This window comes from Rana temporaria, chromosome 9 (assembly GCF_905171775.1).
Source record: "Rana temporaria chromosome 9, aRanTem1.1, whole genome shotgun sequence".
Taxonomy (NCBI): domain Eukaryota; kingdom Metazoa; phylum Chordata; class Amphibia; order Anura; family Ranidae; genus Rana; species Rana temporaria.
In genome coordinates, this window is record NC_053497.1 from 123,542,159 (window position 1) to 123,558,768 (window position 16,610).

General features: G+C 43.4%; 1 protein-coding gene across 1 annotated transcript in view; it reads right to left on the reverse strand.

Annotated features, from left to right (window-relative positions):
* Window positions 1–212: 212 nt before the first annotated feature.
* MED27 (mediator complex subunit 27) overlaps window positions 213–16,610 on the reverse strand; it is a 377,771-nt gene continuing 361,373 nt past the window's right edge. The window contains exons 7-8 of the mRNA XM_040324410.1: window positions 11,945–12,022; window positions 213–768 (exon numbers count right to left, since the gene is read on the reverse strand). Of these exons, the coding sequence (XP_040180344.1) occupies window positions 634–768; window positions 11,945–12,022 (213 nt within the window). The 3' untranslated portion in view covers window positions 213–633. The remainder of the gene's footprint in view (window positions 769–11,944; window positions 12,023–16,610) is intronic.

Below are 16,610 nucleotides of genomic sequence, written 5' to 3' on the forward strand. Positions count from 1 at the left end.
TGCTTCTATAGGTCTGGCATTTTACACATTCATTGAAAAAAGAAAAACCAGTGCATACAGCTGTCCATGAAAAGCATAGACAAACAATACTCCATGCAGCATTAAAGACGGTCCATGGGGAAGATGCCCTGAACAAAGGCAAACACATTTATACAGCCTTATGCACCCTACTGAATTCTATTTTCCAGTTTACGGACAAATTCATAGCTACAAAGATGATAAAAACATTTTATCAAAAGCAAAACAAAGATATACAATAGCTCAATATTTATCAAAACATGATAAAGGATAGGAAATTCTATATTTTTCTGGTCTCTTTGGAGATAAAGATGGCATTTGATAAGATGAGAAAACAGCTGTATAAATCAGTAAATTCCCAATCTCCCCTCAGTTTTAGAATTCAGCCATATCTAAATGTCATTGATGTGCCCCAGTCACTGAGAATTGGATGTACATTTGTTGAGCCTTTAGAGAGTTCCTTTTCTCATCTGTGGGGTTCAAAGGTCCACTGTCCCCCTGGGGTGGGAGGAACTTCTTCTCATTGAAGAAACTTGAAAAACTTGTCCAGAAAATCACAATAAAGTGGCATGAAGATGGCGTCCCCAAAAGCCCCCACAGATCAGCTCTTCGACACTACTGGCGGCAGGTATCATGAAAAGCCTCCAGAGTACGGAAATCTCTCCATGTGGGTGGCAGGCCGTCCTGTAAAAACTTCCCGCATCGTTGGCAAGGAGCCTGAAACAGCTTGATGTAACTTCTTAACCAGGTCTGCAAAGAGGAGGGGAGAGAAGGAGAAGTGGTGAAATTACAAGCATCACCCTTGCTGTCATGTTTAATGCTCGTAGTGACAGGATGACACTCTCTGGCCGGAATCCAGCAAAGACGCACTGAATCTGCAGGAGCATACAAACTGTGTCCCCCCTCTGTTTACAAGGTCACAAGATAGCTGAGCTGAAGGCTTTGGACTGGAAGGTTTTTTTTTCTCTAAGACTCAGCTGTCCTAAAATTGGCCTTCCATCTGGTAGGGAACTTTTTATTCAACACGCAGAAAAACCTCCACACTCTCCAAAAATAAGCAAAGCTGCATAGAGACTATGCTATAAATATATATATAGCTAAAATGCAGGAGTTTTGCAAAACTGAGCCCTTTTAATAAAACAAATCTAACCTATATTTATTTGATTATTAATTAAAACCTGTGCAGGAGCGTAGGCTTGTGAGGTCTAGTCCTCAGGGTTCCCAGGTGGCAGCAGAACAGAAAGTCACAGTGGCGTCTATGATGTCTAGGCAAATTAATGGGTGGGAGCAAGGGTCTGTGGTAAGTTTCTACTTTTTTCCGCAAGTTTTTTTTTTTTTGCATCAAATTTTACACGGGAGGTTGAAGAATAATAGAGGTTAATCCTCTAACAAGTTCCTTAAAAACGCAAATCTATGCTGCAGGTCAGAGACAGGGACTACAGCATTGTTGCTTTCTTAATAAATTATATGCGTAAAAGTAATCATCTTCCTGAAACAAATTCATAATGATGTGTGTTAATGTTTTCAAGTATACATAAACCCAATCACTAAAAAGTCATATACAATGTAACATTTTTTAAATCAGCAGTTTTTTTTAACCCCTTAACGCTGAAGTAATACAAATATGCAGCCCCAATGCACAGGGATTTTTGATGTGGGGCCGCATATTTGAGTATCACCCTTTGTGCTGGGAGTGCCCCGCAGACGTTCCGGACTTGTCCTGCCCCCGGAAATAAATTCCCCATGTACCTGGGCATTTCCCATGCACCTGGGGTATATAAATCACTGTTCCTTTATACATGCAAAATTTTCTATAAACCCGATGATACGTGTGTGCCGAAACAGCGGTAGAGGTTTGTCACTATACAATGCTTGGGATCCTGGCTGCCACTCTGCTTCAGAGTGGCAGTGCTTCATGCAAGTGTGAGCTTACTATTCACACATGATGTTTTGTATTTGAGGTGCTGCCACCATTTTCCCTGGTTGGATCGGCATTTTTTTAATGCAAGTGCTATAGGCACAATTGTTTTATAGGTTTGTTTTTTGCGATTTCACAAATAAATACTGCACCATGAGATGTTTTTTTTTTTGTCATTGGCGACTTATTACTACGGATGGGATAAACCGTGTTGTTTTTACCAGGAGAAATAAAGCTCTCTAGTCATGACCCATGTATCCGGATACATTCTAAAGGAAGCTCCTTTGAGTTGGATAGAGGTGAAAAGAGTGAGCCAATGATGACTTTATACCTCTAATGCCCTGGATCTTATCTTATGCAATTTTTGCTATTCTATTCATTACACAGCATCTATATTTGGTGAATGCATTTTCCTGGCATTGGTGGAGGTCGCACTGGGTGATTGAAGCACTAGAAGAGGGAGATCACCTGAATCATATTACTTGATACTTCTTCACAAGATTTATTACCAACTATTTTATGTTTGATTTTTTTTTTTTTTATATTTTCAATGTTGGACTCACCATTTCAGGTGTTTTAAGTTCTACGATACTGTGCTGAGCGCTGCAATTGTTTTTGTCATCACAGTGTTTTGTATATCTGCACCAATTGCTATATATATGTAACATTAAGCGCCAACAATTTTTTTTCTTATTCCTAGGTTGACATCTGTGCGGGTGACTCCTGCAGCCGCAATCACCCACACAGAAAAAACGCGCTGGATGAGCGTGGGTGCCATTAATTGTTGCAGTACGCCGAATACACTGGAAATCGCACCCACACATCGTGAACTGCACTGCACTTGCAGTTCCCGTGCGTTTTGCGATTCAAGAAAATAAGCATTTCAAGAGGCACGGCAGCCCATTCAAAACACGGCTCACAGAGCCACATCAATGTGAACCTAAAGTGGCTGCGCCAACAGAAATTACACAGGCATGGTCCACAGTTGACCATGAGGAAACCTGCACTTAGAAATGCCATTGCTGTCAGGTTTTTATTGCAGGCTGTGCCCCAGTTAGCAAGACGTACTCTCGCTGTTTGACCACTGTTACCGGGACTGACAGTGATGGGGAATCCAACAATTTGTGTTATAACAGGAATTGCGTGGAAATCTTTAATGACACTTGGGCCCCTTTCACACTGGGGTGGCTTGGCTTGCAAGCGCTATTGCGCTAAAAATAGCGCCTGCAAACCGACCCTAAACAGCAGCTGGCGTTTCTCCAGCCCGAAAGCCTGAGGGCTTTCACACTGGAGCGGTGCGCTAACAGGACCACTCCAAAAGTCCTGCTAGCAGCTTCTTTGGAGCGGTGAGAGGAGCAGTGTGTTTACTGCTCCTTCCTATTAAAAGCAATGGGAAACCGCGGCTATACCGCCAGCAATGTACCTCTGCAGAGGCGCATTGCCGGTGGTATTAACCCTTTTTTGGCCGCTAGCGGGGGGTTAAAACCGCTCCGCTAGCAGCAGAATACCGCCACAATTCCGACGGTATAGCACCGCTATACCCCACCGCACCTCCCGCCCCAGTGTGAAAGGGGTCTTACTTTGGTGACAAGAGGGCATTTCCCCCATTTTGGAGAGATAACCTCTTATTTCCTGTTGTGTCTACAGAACAGGAAGTTAAACAAAATGTCCCCAATGGGATACACCGACCTGAAAGTGGTTTAAATATTCCCTACTCCATCCTAAATAGATTTTTTTTTTTATATACTTTAATTGGAAAATATTAAAGTTGCAGTCAGTTGGTGAGGGGGCATTGAATACACATTTAGTATTCTTATGCAAAGTCTTCTTTGCCCAATCAATAATTGGGAGAAAATTAGGGATTGGCTGCAGACTGGGTACTGCATTTGTCTGTGCTCAGCAAACTGCTTCCCTGCAGTATATGTCAATATATTTTTCTATCACAAGCCAAGCACTTAAAGAGCCAGAAAAAAACTACACTAAATGTTAGCTTTATACAAAAGACACAGCAGTGATGAAGTGTTTAAACATTTTATAATTTGATTTTCATATACTTGACTATATATATATATATATATATATATATATATATATATATATATATATATATATATATATATATAAAATTAAAGCCTGAAACTTGATCACTGTTTAATTTTAGTTCTATTTTTATGTAGTCATGTTTCTTTCACGTTTAATTATGCTCTATCCATTACGTTACATTAAGAAAGTCTGTATTTGTAATTGAAAGGTTTTTTTTTTACTATATTTTCCTGCTTTTCGGGGTTTCTGATCTCCTGCAGACTCTTTGCAATCACTTCCTGTCTACATGTACCTGAGCCCCGCATCTCCATGGGCGCGATCCCACGTCGTTCTCTCAATGTCTGAACGGCTCCTCATTGGACAGATTAATAGCAGTGCAGGCATTGGCTCCCGCTGATGTCAATCAAATCCAGTGACACGGCCACCAGGGCTGAGTTATACACTCAGCGTGCATAGCCACCGAGTGTATAACTCAGCCCCACCCCCTGATACGCGCACACAAGGTAACCCCCTCGGGAGTGAGGTCCCCAGAGGGGGTTAGCTCTTGCGGGGAGGAGCCGAGACAGCCGCAGTGGGACCCCAGAAGCGGACGTTCGGGGCCACTCTGTGCAAAACGAACTGCACAGTGGTAAGTATGACATATTTGTTATTTAAAAAAACAAAATTAACCTTTAATGTCCCTTTAACTACTAGCCGACCAGCCACCGTCATTATACGGCGGCAGGTCGGCTCTCCTGGGCGAGAGCCCGTAGCTATACGGCGGCTCTTTGAGCGGCCACTAGGGGCGCGTGCGCGCCCCCTGCTCGCCCCCGACGGGCTCGATCGCCGCCGGGCACCCGCGATTGCTCGTTACAGAGCAGGGACCGGGAGCTGTGTGTGTAAACACACAGCTCCCGGTCCTGTCAGGGGGGGAAATGCTGATCCCCTGTTCATACAATGTATGAACAGAAGATCAGTGATTTCCCCTAGTGAGGCCACCCCCCCCCCCACAGTAAGAACACACCCAGGGACATACTTAACCCCTTCCCCGCCCCCTAGTGTTAACCCCTTCACTGCCAGTGGCATTTTTATAGTAATCCAATGCATTTTTATAGCACTGATCGCTATAAAAATGCCAATGGTCCCAAAAATGTGTCAAAAGTGTCCGCCATAATGTCGCAGTACCGGAAAAAAAATCGCTGATCGCTGCCATTACTAGTAAAACAAATATATTAATAAAAATGCCCCCTATTTTGTAAACGCTATAACTTTTGCGCAAACCAAACGCTTATTGCGATTTTTTTTACGAAAAATATGCAGAAGAATACGTATCGGCCTAAACTGAGGAAAAAAAAAGTTTTTTTTATATATTTTTGGGGGATATTTATTACAGCAAAAAGTAAAAAATATACATTTTCTAAAATGTCGCTCTTTTTTTTTTTTTATAGCGCAAAAACTAAAAACCACAGAGGTTTTCTTGTGAAAAAAAAAAATTTCTTATTTCTTTCTTGTGAAAAAACACAGAGGTGATCAAAATACCACCAAAAGAAAGCTCTATTTGTGGGAAAAAAAGGACGCCAATTTTGTTTGGGAGCCACGTCGCACGACCGCGCAATTGTCAGTTAAAGCGGCGCAGTCCCGAATCGCAAAAAGTGCTCTGGTCTTTGGGCAGCAATATGGTCCGGGGGTTAAGTGGTTAAAGCAGTAGTAAACGATTTTTTTTAAATTTTAAACCCTGTAAGACAATTGCATAATGTGCTAATACAGCCCTCAAAAATTCCACTCGCTTGCTTACATTTTGCGAGTGGAATTTAATGCAGGGCGAGTGAGGTGCAGGGACAGACTAGGCTGATGTTCATAGTCTTTGGCCACTTCAATTAGCCAGGATGATTTTACTCCCACACATGAGCATAGAAGCCATATTATCCAGGCACTGCATCATGCCAAGACTATACACCAAGCTGCGCATTCAAGCACACACTTGCAGACAATTTCTAAAAGGCAGGTAGAAACATCTATGAGAAAAAGCTTGTTTTGCACACGTTAAAATATACATTTTAGGCCTGAAGATTAGTTAAAAACCCCAAACGCTATATATTCTCTGAAAACAAAGACCCTGAAAAATAATATGGTGGTAGTTCCATTTTTTTATGTCATGCAATATTAGCACAATGGCTTATCAAACACATATGTTCAGTAAAAATGCACTAAATGGCGACAAACTTTTGCACTGAAAATTATCCATAGGCAGGGCTTTAAATGCCCTTCCAAGTCCATCAGTTTAGGGCCGACCATGAATAATTGCCCTAGAATTATTGCTCGCACTGTAGCTTGTGCAGCAAAATATAACACATGTAGTGCAATAGTCCTTTTCATATATAGCCACACCTGAAACATGTATACGCATGTACGTGAGGGTGGGCTTAAAAGAATCATTTGTTTTTATATTCATCACTAGGCTTTTTTAAAACACTTTTTTTTACTTTATTGCTATAACATAGTGGGCAAATAGCCCTCCCCATGTGATGGCATATGACTTGTTACAGGATCTATTTAATGAGACATCAAACATCTACTGGACCCATGATGTCTTCCCTGAACTCCACAGTGAAGCTAATGGAGCACAGATGGTGCTCCATTAGCTCCTTCTCCAACCAATGCTCCCAAGGAAAGATGGCTCTGAACCAGGAAGGGATGAAATACACGTTGCTTCCTTGTTCATTCACCGAGAGGATTAGCAAAGGGATGTGCACTGAGCTCCCTCTGCCCTACCCAGCAACAGCCATCTTGTCTGCCCTAAGCATGGTGGGACAGCAGAGCCTAGGATACATCAGGGCTCAAAATTTCAAGTCCTGAGCTACTAGCCAGGCGTCAAGAGTTACTCGCCACCAGTTGCCCCACCTAATTCATACACTGCCCTGCGCCTAATTGCACCCGTAAACACGCCCTCGTAGATTATGTCATGGAATGACAATGTTTTATGCAGAATCAAGTTACAAAATTAAATATTACCAACAACAACTTTAACAAAATGGGACAGGGCACTGGGGGCAAACCAGAGGGACAGGGCACTGGGGGCAAACCAGAGGGACAGGGCACTGGGGGCAAACCAGAGGGACAGGGCACTGGGGGCAAACCAGAGGGACAGGGCACTAGAACTGGGTCTCTTCCCCATTCTCTTGCTGTCTCCTCTGCAACTCCCATCCATCCTCTCTCTCTCTCCCATTCATCTCATCATCAGAGCCTGTGTGTTCGGCTCCACACTTGCATGTCCCCACTACCCCCTTTTATTCAGGCTGGCAGAGAGGAGAGGAGGTGCAGCACAGCGGGAGGGAGTACAATCCAGCGCTGAGATCCACACAACTGCACAGCCATTGACACCATAGCACAGCGCACACTGACAGCGCACAGCACACATTGGGACCAGTCTGTTCACAGTGCTCAGGCTAAACTGTTGGACACTTACATAGAGCACAAGGAGAAGAAAACTGCACAAACTGGAAGGCTGCCGCTCTCATGTCAGGGCAACTTTCAGTGAGCGCTGCACCGGAGTGGTAATTTTGGCAATCCTCCACCTCACTCATTACTTTCTGCTCTCCAGCTACATTGGTCGGGGCCCGGGGGAGGGGGGCAGGCTCAGAGAAGTCATACTGTTAGGTCCCATGGCTTAATGAGAATTGTAAGGAGAGCACCTGTGTACTGCTCTGCCTGTGCGCGGCTCAACAAACTACTTTTCCCGAGCATGCACCTTTCCTCTTCGTCCGCCAATCTCATCGGGACTCTAAGTGTAGGCACAGATTGGAGGGAGATTGGTCATGCAGCCCTGTCATCACTCGCCCCCAGCTTAAATCCACTCACCAAATGCTAGTAGGCGAGTAGAAATTTTGAGGGCTGGGATACATGATATGGGGGGGGGGGGGGTTGTTCTGATGCCTGTGACATGATCAGGTACCTTTACAAATGTCTGAATCACTTCTACCAAATGTGAAGTACACATACGTTCTCAATGGCTGCGGCCGTTGGGAGTGTATGTAAAAGCCACCCAACATTGGTTGCAGATAATCTCTGCAGAAAAAAAAGAAAATAAGAGAACCCTTGCAGCATTTTTTTCTATTGAAAAGCCATATTACTTTGTTCCCCTGGGCCTCTGTCGTCGTCATGTATAATGCAGAACAAGCATTCCTGCATGTAAGGATGTGCCATGGGCACGCTCACAATCTAGGAGAACAGCGCTGGCTGCTGAGGGTGCGATAGGTAAGATAAGTAAAAGTGTTTCTTAATAATACCCTAGGCAACAATGAGCATTTAACCATTGCAACATGATGGAAGTCACACTGCATAAGGTAGTTTTTACATTTCCACAGAGTTCAACTTAAATATCAACTTTCTCATACTACGCTTATCCCTCCATTTTTTTTTTTGTTACTTGAAGTGAAGGAAACAGTGGAGATGCATATAACATGTACAGCAGGTTGTGAGATCCACCATGAAATTAAAGCAGCCCATGCTGAGGGTAATTAAGACATGTCGGTACTTTTCCAAGCTTCAATGCTCTGCTGATTGGTGCAAGAACCAAAATATTGACACTTCCATTGAATGTCTGTCAGAGGTTTAGAAGCTGGACTCTGCTGGAGTTTTACAGATCAATCAAGGAGCCATCCTTCACCTACTGATAATCAACACGGAATCCACTTGCTGATTCTTCCCTAGTCTGGTGATTATGAGACCTTTCCACCTGTCAGACCAGATTGGCTAACTTCATATTGGGACAAGACGAGAACACATGGAGCAGATCGATGCAACGTTCAGCTTTTCCATGTTAGCATCAAATGCAATGACTCTAATTAGCAGTTAAGTATAAAACAAATGTACAAAAGTAAAAAATATAGGATATGCTCCTGCCTTGGGATAAATTATGAGGACTGCTTAGGATAAATATTCACACAGGAGCAGTGCGCTAGCAGGACTGTAAAAAAAGTCCTGTTAGCAGCATCTTTGGAATATACCGCTCCTGCCCATTGAAAAGAATGAGCACCGCGGCCATACCGCCGGCAAAGCGCTGCTTTGCAGTGGTTTTAACCCTCTTGTGGCCGATTAGCGCCGCAAAGTTGACGGTAAAGTGCCGCTTTACCACCGACGCACCCACCGCCCCAGTGTGAAAGGGGCCTTAGAGGTTTTTTGCACTCATCATTTTATTTCATTTCAGGACTCTTGTTTTTCAGACTTGTTTCACTGGTTTGTTTCAAGTTTTTTGTCATCTTTTATCAATTGTTCATACACTGTCCCATGTGCTGTGTATGCAATCTCTGACTGTCCCTTGTATGCAATCGCTGACTGCCCCATGTGCCATGCATGCAATCGCTGACTGCCCCATGTGCCGTGCATGCAATCGCTGACTGCCCCATGTGCCGTGCATGCAATCGCTGACTGTCCCATGTGCCGTGCATGCAATCGCTGACTGTCCCATGTGCAATGCATGCAATCACTGACTGTCCCATGTGCAATGCATGCAATCGCTGACAGTCCCATGTGCAATGCATGCAATCTCATACCACAAGCAGTTTTTATATAAATGTTATTTTAAACTTATTTGTACTGGTAGAATTAGACCAGAGAGTAGACAGTGTTTTTTGATGGTTTTAATATGAAATGTACCTTGGTGTCCTTCACTAAGGTCTGTACTTTGGAAAATGTCTGCCACAGCCTTGGTCCGTGCCTATTCCTGTGTGGAAGGGGTGGGGTCAGGGGGACAACTCAACTTTTACCAAAATAAATTATTTTTTAAATAAAAATATAGCTGTCTATATCGCTGTAACTAGCAAGCTTTTGGAAATGCAGTTTTTATTGAAGTATAACTTCTGCTAATGTATATTCTTAAAATATTCTAAATTGCTCAGGCTCATGATGGTTCACCTTAGTCATACCGTATATGTACATTGAGGCAACCATATTGAAATATTCAAACTGTGTTTATTAGAGCTGAAAAGTGATCATGTTTTAGTTCTGCTATCCATCAATACAAGTCTTTTAAATTGGCTGAAAACTATACTATAGCTAGGTGGCCAAGGCCAGGTTCACACTGGTGCGACATACGCTTTGACTTTGGGAGCACATGTCGCATGACATGTACAAATCAATGGTTCCCTATGAGACCCATCTTAACTGGTCTGACACAAGTCGGTCCAACTTTGAAAAAGGTTCCTGCACTACTTAGGTCTGACTTGGGCACGATTTCAGCCCATTGATTTGAATGTAAGTCACATCTTAGTCAGATCATCGTCCTAACTGATCTGACTTCTGGCATGTAACTTGTGCTCTCAGGATCTTGCAGGGGGAACCCCATGCCAAACTTTAAAAATAAAACGGTGTGGGGTCCCCCCCCAAAATTATACCAGACCCTTATTCGAGCACAAAGCCTGGCAGGTCAGGAAAGAAAGGGGTGAGCAAGCATACCAGGCCACAAGCCCTCAACATGGCGACCCCCACCCCAAAGCACCTTGTCCGCATGTTGATGGGCACAAGGGCCTTTTCTCAACAACCATGGGCGGTGGTTGTGGGGGTCTGTGGGCAGGGGGCTTATGAGAATCTGGAAGCCCCCTTTAACAAGGAGGGTCCAGATCCTGTGGCCATCTCAAGACCCCGATTGTGATGTCACCGCCTGGGGCATGATGTGTGGTAACGTCACAAGGGGACAGGCTCTTCAGATGTTTTTACCAGATGGCCACGCCCCATGTCTATATAAGTAATGGCATGGAGCCAACACAATAATGGGAGCTAGTGTCGGGAGAAGAACCTAAGCCAGAAGAACCGGAGGAAAAAGACAGCGGAGGGAGAAGAACCAGAGGAAGAAGACATCAGCAGGAGGGAGAAGAACCAGAGGAAGAAGACATCATCGGAGAGAGAAGAACCTGGAGGGAGAAGACAGCGTCGGGAGAAGAACCTAAGCCTGAAGAACTAGAGAAAGAAGACAGCAGAGATTTTTTTTTTTTTAAAAGATGAACACCTTTCACCAGGGGTGTCAAACACAATTTCACTGTGGCCCGCATCAGCATTAGTCACCATCAAGTGGCCAGTTGTATCTCTAAGACTATATCCATTTGTCATTTTGTTCTCTCAATGGGTTCAGGAACTCAAGCAGCCCCCCACACCCTTTGGTAGATGTGATCTTAAATAAAAACCAGGAGTACTTCGGAGTTCAGGGATGGGCTATGTACAGAGTGCAGGGTTCAGGGGTGTGCTATGTACAGAGTGCAGGGTTTAGGGGTGCGCTATGTACACGCTATGTACACAGCAATGTTTCTCAATTCCAGTCCTCAAGGCGCCCCAACAGGTCATGTTTTCAGGATTTCCCTCAGATGAAACAGCTGTGGTAATTACTAAGGCAGTGAAATTGATCAAATAACCTGTGCCAAATAATGGAAAGCCTGAAAACATGACCTGTTGGTGCGCCTTGAGGACTGGATTTGAGAAACACTGGTACAGAGTGTAGTGTTCAGGGGTGCACTCACTATGTACAGAGTGCAGGGTTCGATGGATCCGCGGGCCTTGTGTTTGAAACATGTGTCCTACATCCTACTAACCCCTCCGGTCCCTGCTGTACTTACCTCAATGGGTAATGGGCTGTCTTGTGCCCTCTCCAACCAGTATAGCAGTCCTGGGATTTGAAATCCTTGCTCTCCTCCCCCTTCTTTCCACAGGGCTTTCAGGATGGATCAGAGCAATTCAAATTGGTCAGTGGAACAAAGAATCGCTTTAATACATCCTGGAAGATCTGCAAAAAGAAGGGGAAAGAAGAGCCAGGATTTTCAAATCCCTGGACCTCTACACAGGCTGTGTGAGCATGGACAGCGGTAAACTAACCCTCTAAATGTGCCTTGTACTAAAATATGTATTCACTGGATCAAACTGTAGCTGGTTAAAATATTCAGCAAGCACACAATATTATTTTTCAAGTTATAGATATAAATTAGAACATCTCATTCTTACCATAAAAGATCGGACCACTACATCTGGCATCTGAGGCAGCTGGTAGTGCAGGAGCGCAGTTGTGGCATGATCGGTAACCTGAAGGATAAACAACGAAATATTGTTTTGTCAATGCTTAAAATACAACATTAACAAGGGTGTTTTTTCCAGCACGCTACAACACAACATTCCACCAGTCTGCATTAGGTCTTAATGAAAATATTGTATATTTTCTGTTTGATGCAGTGCTCAGTGGTTCCTCCTGCCACCCCCTACACACCCAAAATACACAGTAATGACATATGGGTCAGTGGGAGGAACCACTGAGTGCATTCGGGGACCAGGAATCCCTTCTCATCCATAGGTGTCAGTTTCAGGACAGACTTCAGCCGGCAAACTCTCTGGATTACAGCAGCAATCAGTGGCAAAAGTACCAGGTGATGTAAGAATTTACGGTATTATTTATAGAGAGGGGTTTTACTCAGGAATTGATTTTGGAAACACTACCAATGTCTTAGGCTTTGTTCACATGGGTAAACTTGGGATATAAAAATATAGAGACGTACATTGGAATATTATAGGAATGTAAAAATGTTGTATAATGTATGTCAATTGAAATGCAACGGATGCCGATGAGGCATATCTATGTATGAAATAAGAAAAGAAAAGGAAAATAAAAATAGTGGATTTAAAAAAAAAAAAAAAAAAGTCGCTGTGTACCTTATTCTATAGCGCCGATTGCCGCTCACGTGACTGCCCATATTTCTCCTACCCATAGGCTCACAGGCTACAGTGGGAAGAGCTGAGAACACCCGCTGATGTCAGCCAGAAGTAGGAGAGGAGAGCGCCGGGCGGTCACCTGAGCGCTGATTGGCGCTATGAAAGAAGATACACAGAGAATTTTTTTTTTTTAAATCAAACACACTGGGGAACATAGCATTAGAGGGATTGGAGAGACTTTGCAACGTTATTCTATTATAAGGAGGGGAGGATCGGGAGCTGAAAGGAAGGGAGAGAGGGGGGAGAGGACAGCTGCAGATGATGGAGACGTGTAAACTGACCATGGTGTCAGGGCTCAGCAGCCATGATAAACCTTGGTCAGTTTATAGGAGGGAGGGCAGAACCAGGCAGGATCAGCCAGGTCTTTCAGGTCATACAGGGGGGCCAAATTACACAGCACAAGCATTGTGCTGTATAATATGCTTTAAAGGAACAGGATCTGTCAATTGGGATAAAGTTGCTGCTCCCAATATGACGTCCGTGTCCCCAAATGCACACTGTATGTGTTTAATAAAACACATCCATACCCACATAGCTGTTAAATTGGGAGCAGCGGCTATGTCCATGTAGCCACCGTCTCCCAAGTTAAATGAATGGGACTGCCTGCATGGGAATGCATGAAAAACGTGTGCATGACCCTCACAGAGGCTTATGCTTAAGAACACCTGTGTAAATGAGGCTTTATTCTGCAGATGCTAGCTGCCTGGTTGTCATGCTGGCTTCAATACTTTGCGTCACTGACTTGGAACAAGTATATGGATAAAAAGTACGGACTTCTGACCTACTGTAATACCTTACAGAAGTTTGTTTACAATTGGCTTTCTTTAGAAAGAAGTCATATACCTTATAAAACTATGCACTTCCTAAATAAAGATTGGATTAAAACAATACCACAGAAAAAGTGTGGCTTTCACCCCACAAACAAAAGGATAAAACGCCTGCAGTATCCAGCTTGTCTAATCTCTGATTGGGACTAATTATGAACGGACTAATGAAAAACAAGAAGCTGTGCCAAGATGGTAGGAAGACATTATTTTTTCCTTTTTTTGTATAAGATGATTTACCAGAGAAAACGGATTGTTTCCATTTGCGCTTTTAAAAGCCGATAACAGGCAGACGCAGACAGCCGCCCCGTGGAATATTCCCACATTCCCCGAAAATAATTTGACACATCTAAAGCGTGTAACTACACATCTGGCAAAAAACAAGCCTGCAGGCATCAGTGCTGTCAATTGGAAAGACAGCCTTTATCCGAACAAACATGACCAAGAAAAACAGTGTGAGATCAATGCTGGATGGAAGGCCGAGAAATACTGGGACGCTGGTGCTTTCAAAAATAAAAAAAAGAGCGAGAGAGTGATGGGAAAAGTAGAAAGAAGGTAGTTGGCAAGAGAAATGCGCACTGGGCAGAAAGGAGAAGTGGGTGGTACATTGCCGACAGCTTACAGGAAAAGATACAGATCAATGAGAACAAGAAAGTGAGAAACAGGTCTATCATCACCATCGTCAGACGTTGTCTTAAGAAAGACATGTTCTTGAATTCTCTTGCTTGTCGTTTGACGTTGCTGTGGGCCAAAATAAATTGCGCTCCCAAATTTCTGGAAACATTTCCAAGAAAGAAAAAATGCTTCTGTAGGCAGTGCCATGTGTCAGTAATCTGTGCGGCTGTTGCAAAGGTCCTGCGGATAAAGTATGACCTCTTCATTCCACCATATGATTTGTGCTCGGTCACTTGAGTTTCCATATGAAATTGGGTGTATATTTTAGTCTGAGGTCACACTTAAAGGGTTTTTTCCTTTTTGAACTGCAAATAGACCTCCCTGTGACAAACTCCATTCAGTGTTGACATTCTGGTAGTGCTGCAGGTAAAACTCCAATTGTTGGTCTCAGCAAAATGAGCGAAGAGCTATTTAAGGGCTAAGATGCAGGGATATTTTAGTCTAAGGCTACAGAGATTTAAAGCATATTTAAAGGGTAACTCCACTTTTGAGGAAAAAAATTGCAAATAAAAAATAATAATATAATACAATGGAACCTCGGATTGCCAGTAACGCGGTTAACGAGCATTTCGCAATACGAGCACTGTATTTTGAAAATCCTAACTCTGTTTGCGAGTGTTGTCTCGCAAAACTAGCAGGATTCAGGCCAAAGCGGTGTGCAGATAACGCGTTTGGCCTGAGGTGGGGCGGCACTGGAGCCGGTCGGAGCCGTTCGAAAAGACTTGCAAATACTCCGTTCCAGAGGTTTGCCGAGGTCAGCCGAGCTGTTTTAAGGCCTTTCCGGCTGTTTCAGAGGCTCTCTGGCACCCCCTGCCTCTGGCCGCATGCGGTATTGCATGCCATTGAAGTCGATGTGGAACAAATTATTTTCGTTTCCATTGACTTCAATGGGGAAACTCGCTTTGATATGCGAGTACTTAGGATTACAAACATTCTCCTAGAACGGATTATGCTCGTAATCTGAGGTTCCACTGTATATACAAATGTGAGACATATTGTAATTGAATGCTATTAAAAATGACCTTTCCTTTTCGATCTGCAGCACTGTAATTTTCTGTAAAATTCAATGCAATATGGCTACCTGAAACATAATTTCTTGCGTTTGTGATTGGCTCACTGATCGTCCCAGAAGTCTGCACTAAGATACTAGTCAGATTTCTGGCATTCCCTGCAATAAATTTTTTTTTGTGAGATACTCCCAATAGGAAATCACATTTAAAGGGATGCAGACCCTACAATTTTTCTCAGAGCCCTGCAAGTGCAGCAGGTTACGAAACCATTCCCATAAGTCACACTTTACAAATGGACACAGACAAACACACAGGGATTTCTCCAGAATAACAAAAGTTAGGAACCTGCAGCAAAGTTTGTTAAAATCCTTGCAATGTACATAGATCACCCACAGGGGAATTTTTTTTCTCTCAACAAGAATGGAGTTACTCTAATGCCGCGGTCAAACACGATCGGTCAAACTGATGAGAACGGTCTGATGGACCGTTTTCATCGGACCAAACCGATCGTGTGTAGGCCCCATCGGTTATTTATCCATAGGTTAAAAAAGGCAATCTTGTTTAAAATTTAACCGATGGATACCTAACCGATAGAAAAAAAAACGATCGCTTGTAGGCACGTCCATCGGTTAAAAATTCACGCATGCTCAGAATCAAGTCGACTCATGCTTGGAAGCATTGAACTTCGTTTTTTTCAGCACCTCGTTGTGTTTTACGTCACCACATTCTGACACAATCGTTTTTTTTAACTGATGGTGTGTAGGCACAACTGACCATCAGTCAGCTTCATCGGTTAACCGATGAAAACGGTCCATCAGACCGGTTTCATTGGATGGACCGATCGTGTGTACAGGGCTTAAGTCAGAGCAGACAGCAGTTACTGACAGTCACCAGTTCTCTGCTCACTGAGCTCTGAGAACCGAGCGACCACTGGTGTTTGTCTGCTCAGTTTTCAGTCTTAGTGCCGGCGGGGGACTGATGCTGCATCCACCTAGACAAAAAAACTGAACTTCTCTTTAACACTATCCTTCGATGAAACACCTGAACTCAATAATTTGGAGGGGTGTCCATAAACTTTTGGCCACAAAATGCAACATTTTGGTTGTTTTCAATGTTGATAACTATTCTGATCATCCATAAGTCTTGCTCAGGGTGCAAATTAGAACTAGAATGGTGTAGTACCAAGGTTTTAATTATTTTCAAATTCTAAATGGCAGTGTGTGAATTTCTTAGTGAGCTGATGACTGCTCAATCATCTCAGTGCAGAAGTCCAAAAAATATTGCTGGTTATTAAAAGAAAGAGGAGACCAAAAAACACACACCTGAGAAGATCGTTATGTTTTGTGATGTCCTATTGATGAAGTAGCTCAGTGAGAAATCTACTGCTATCCGGGACAG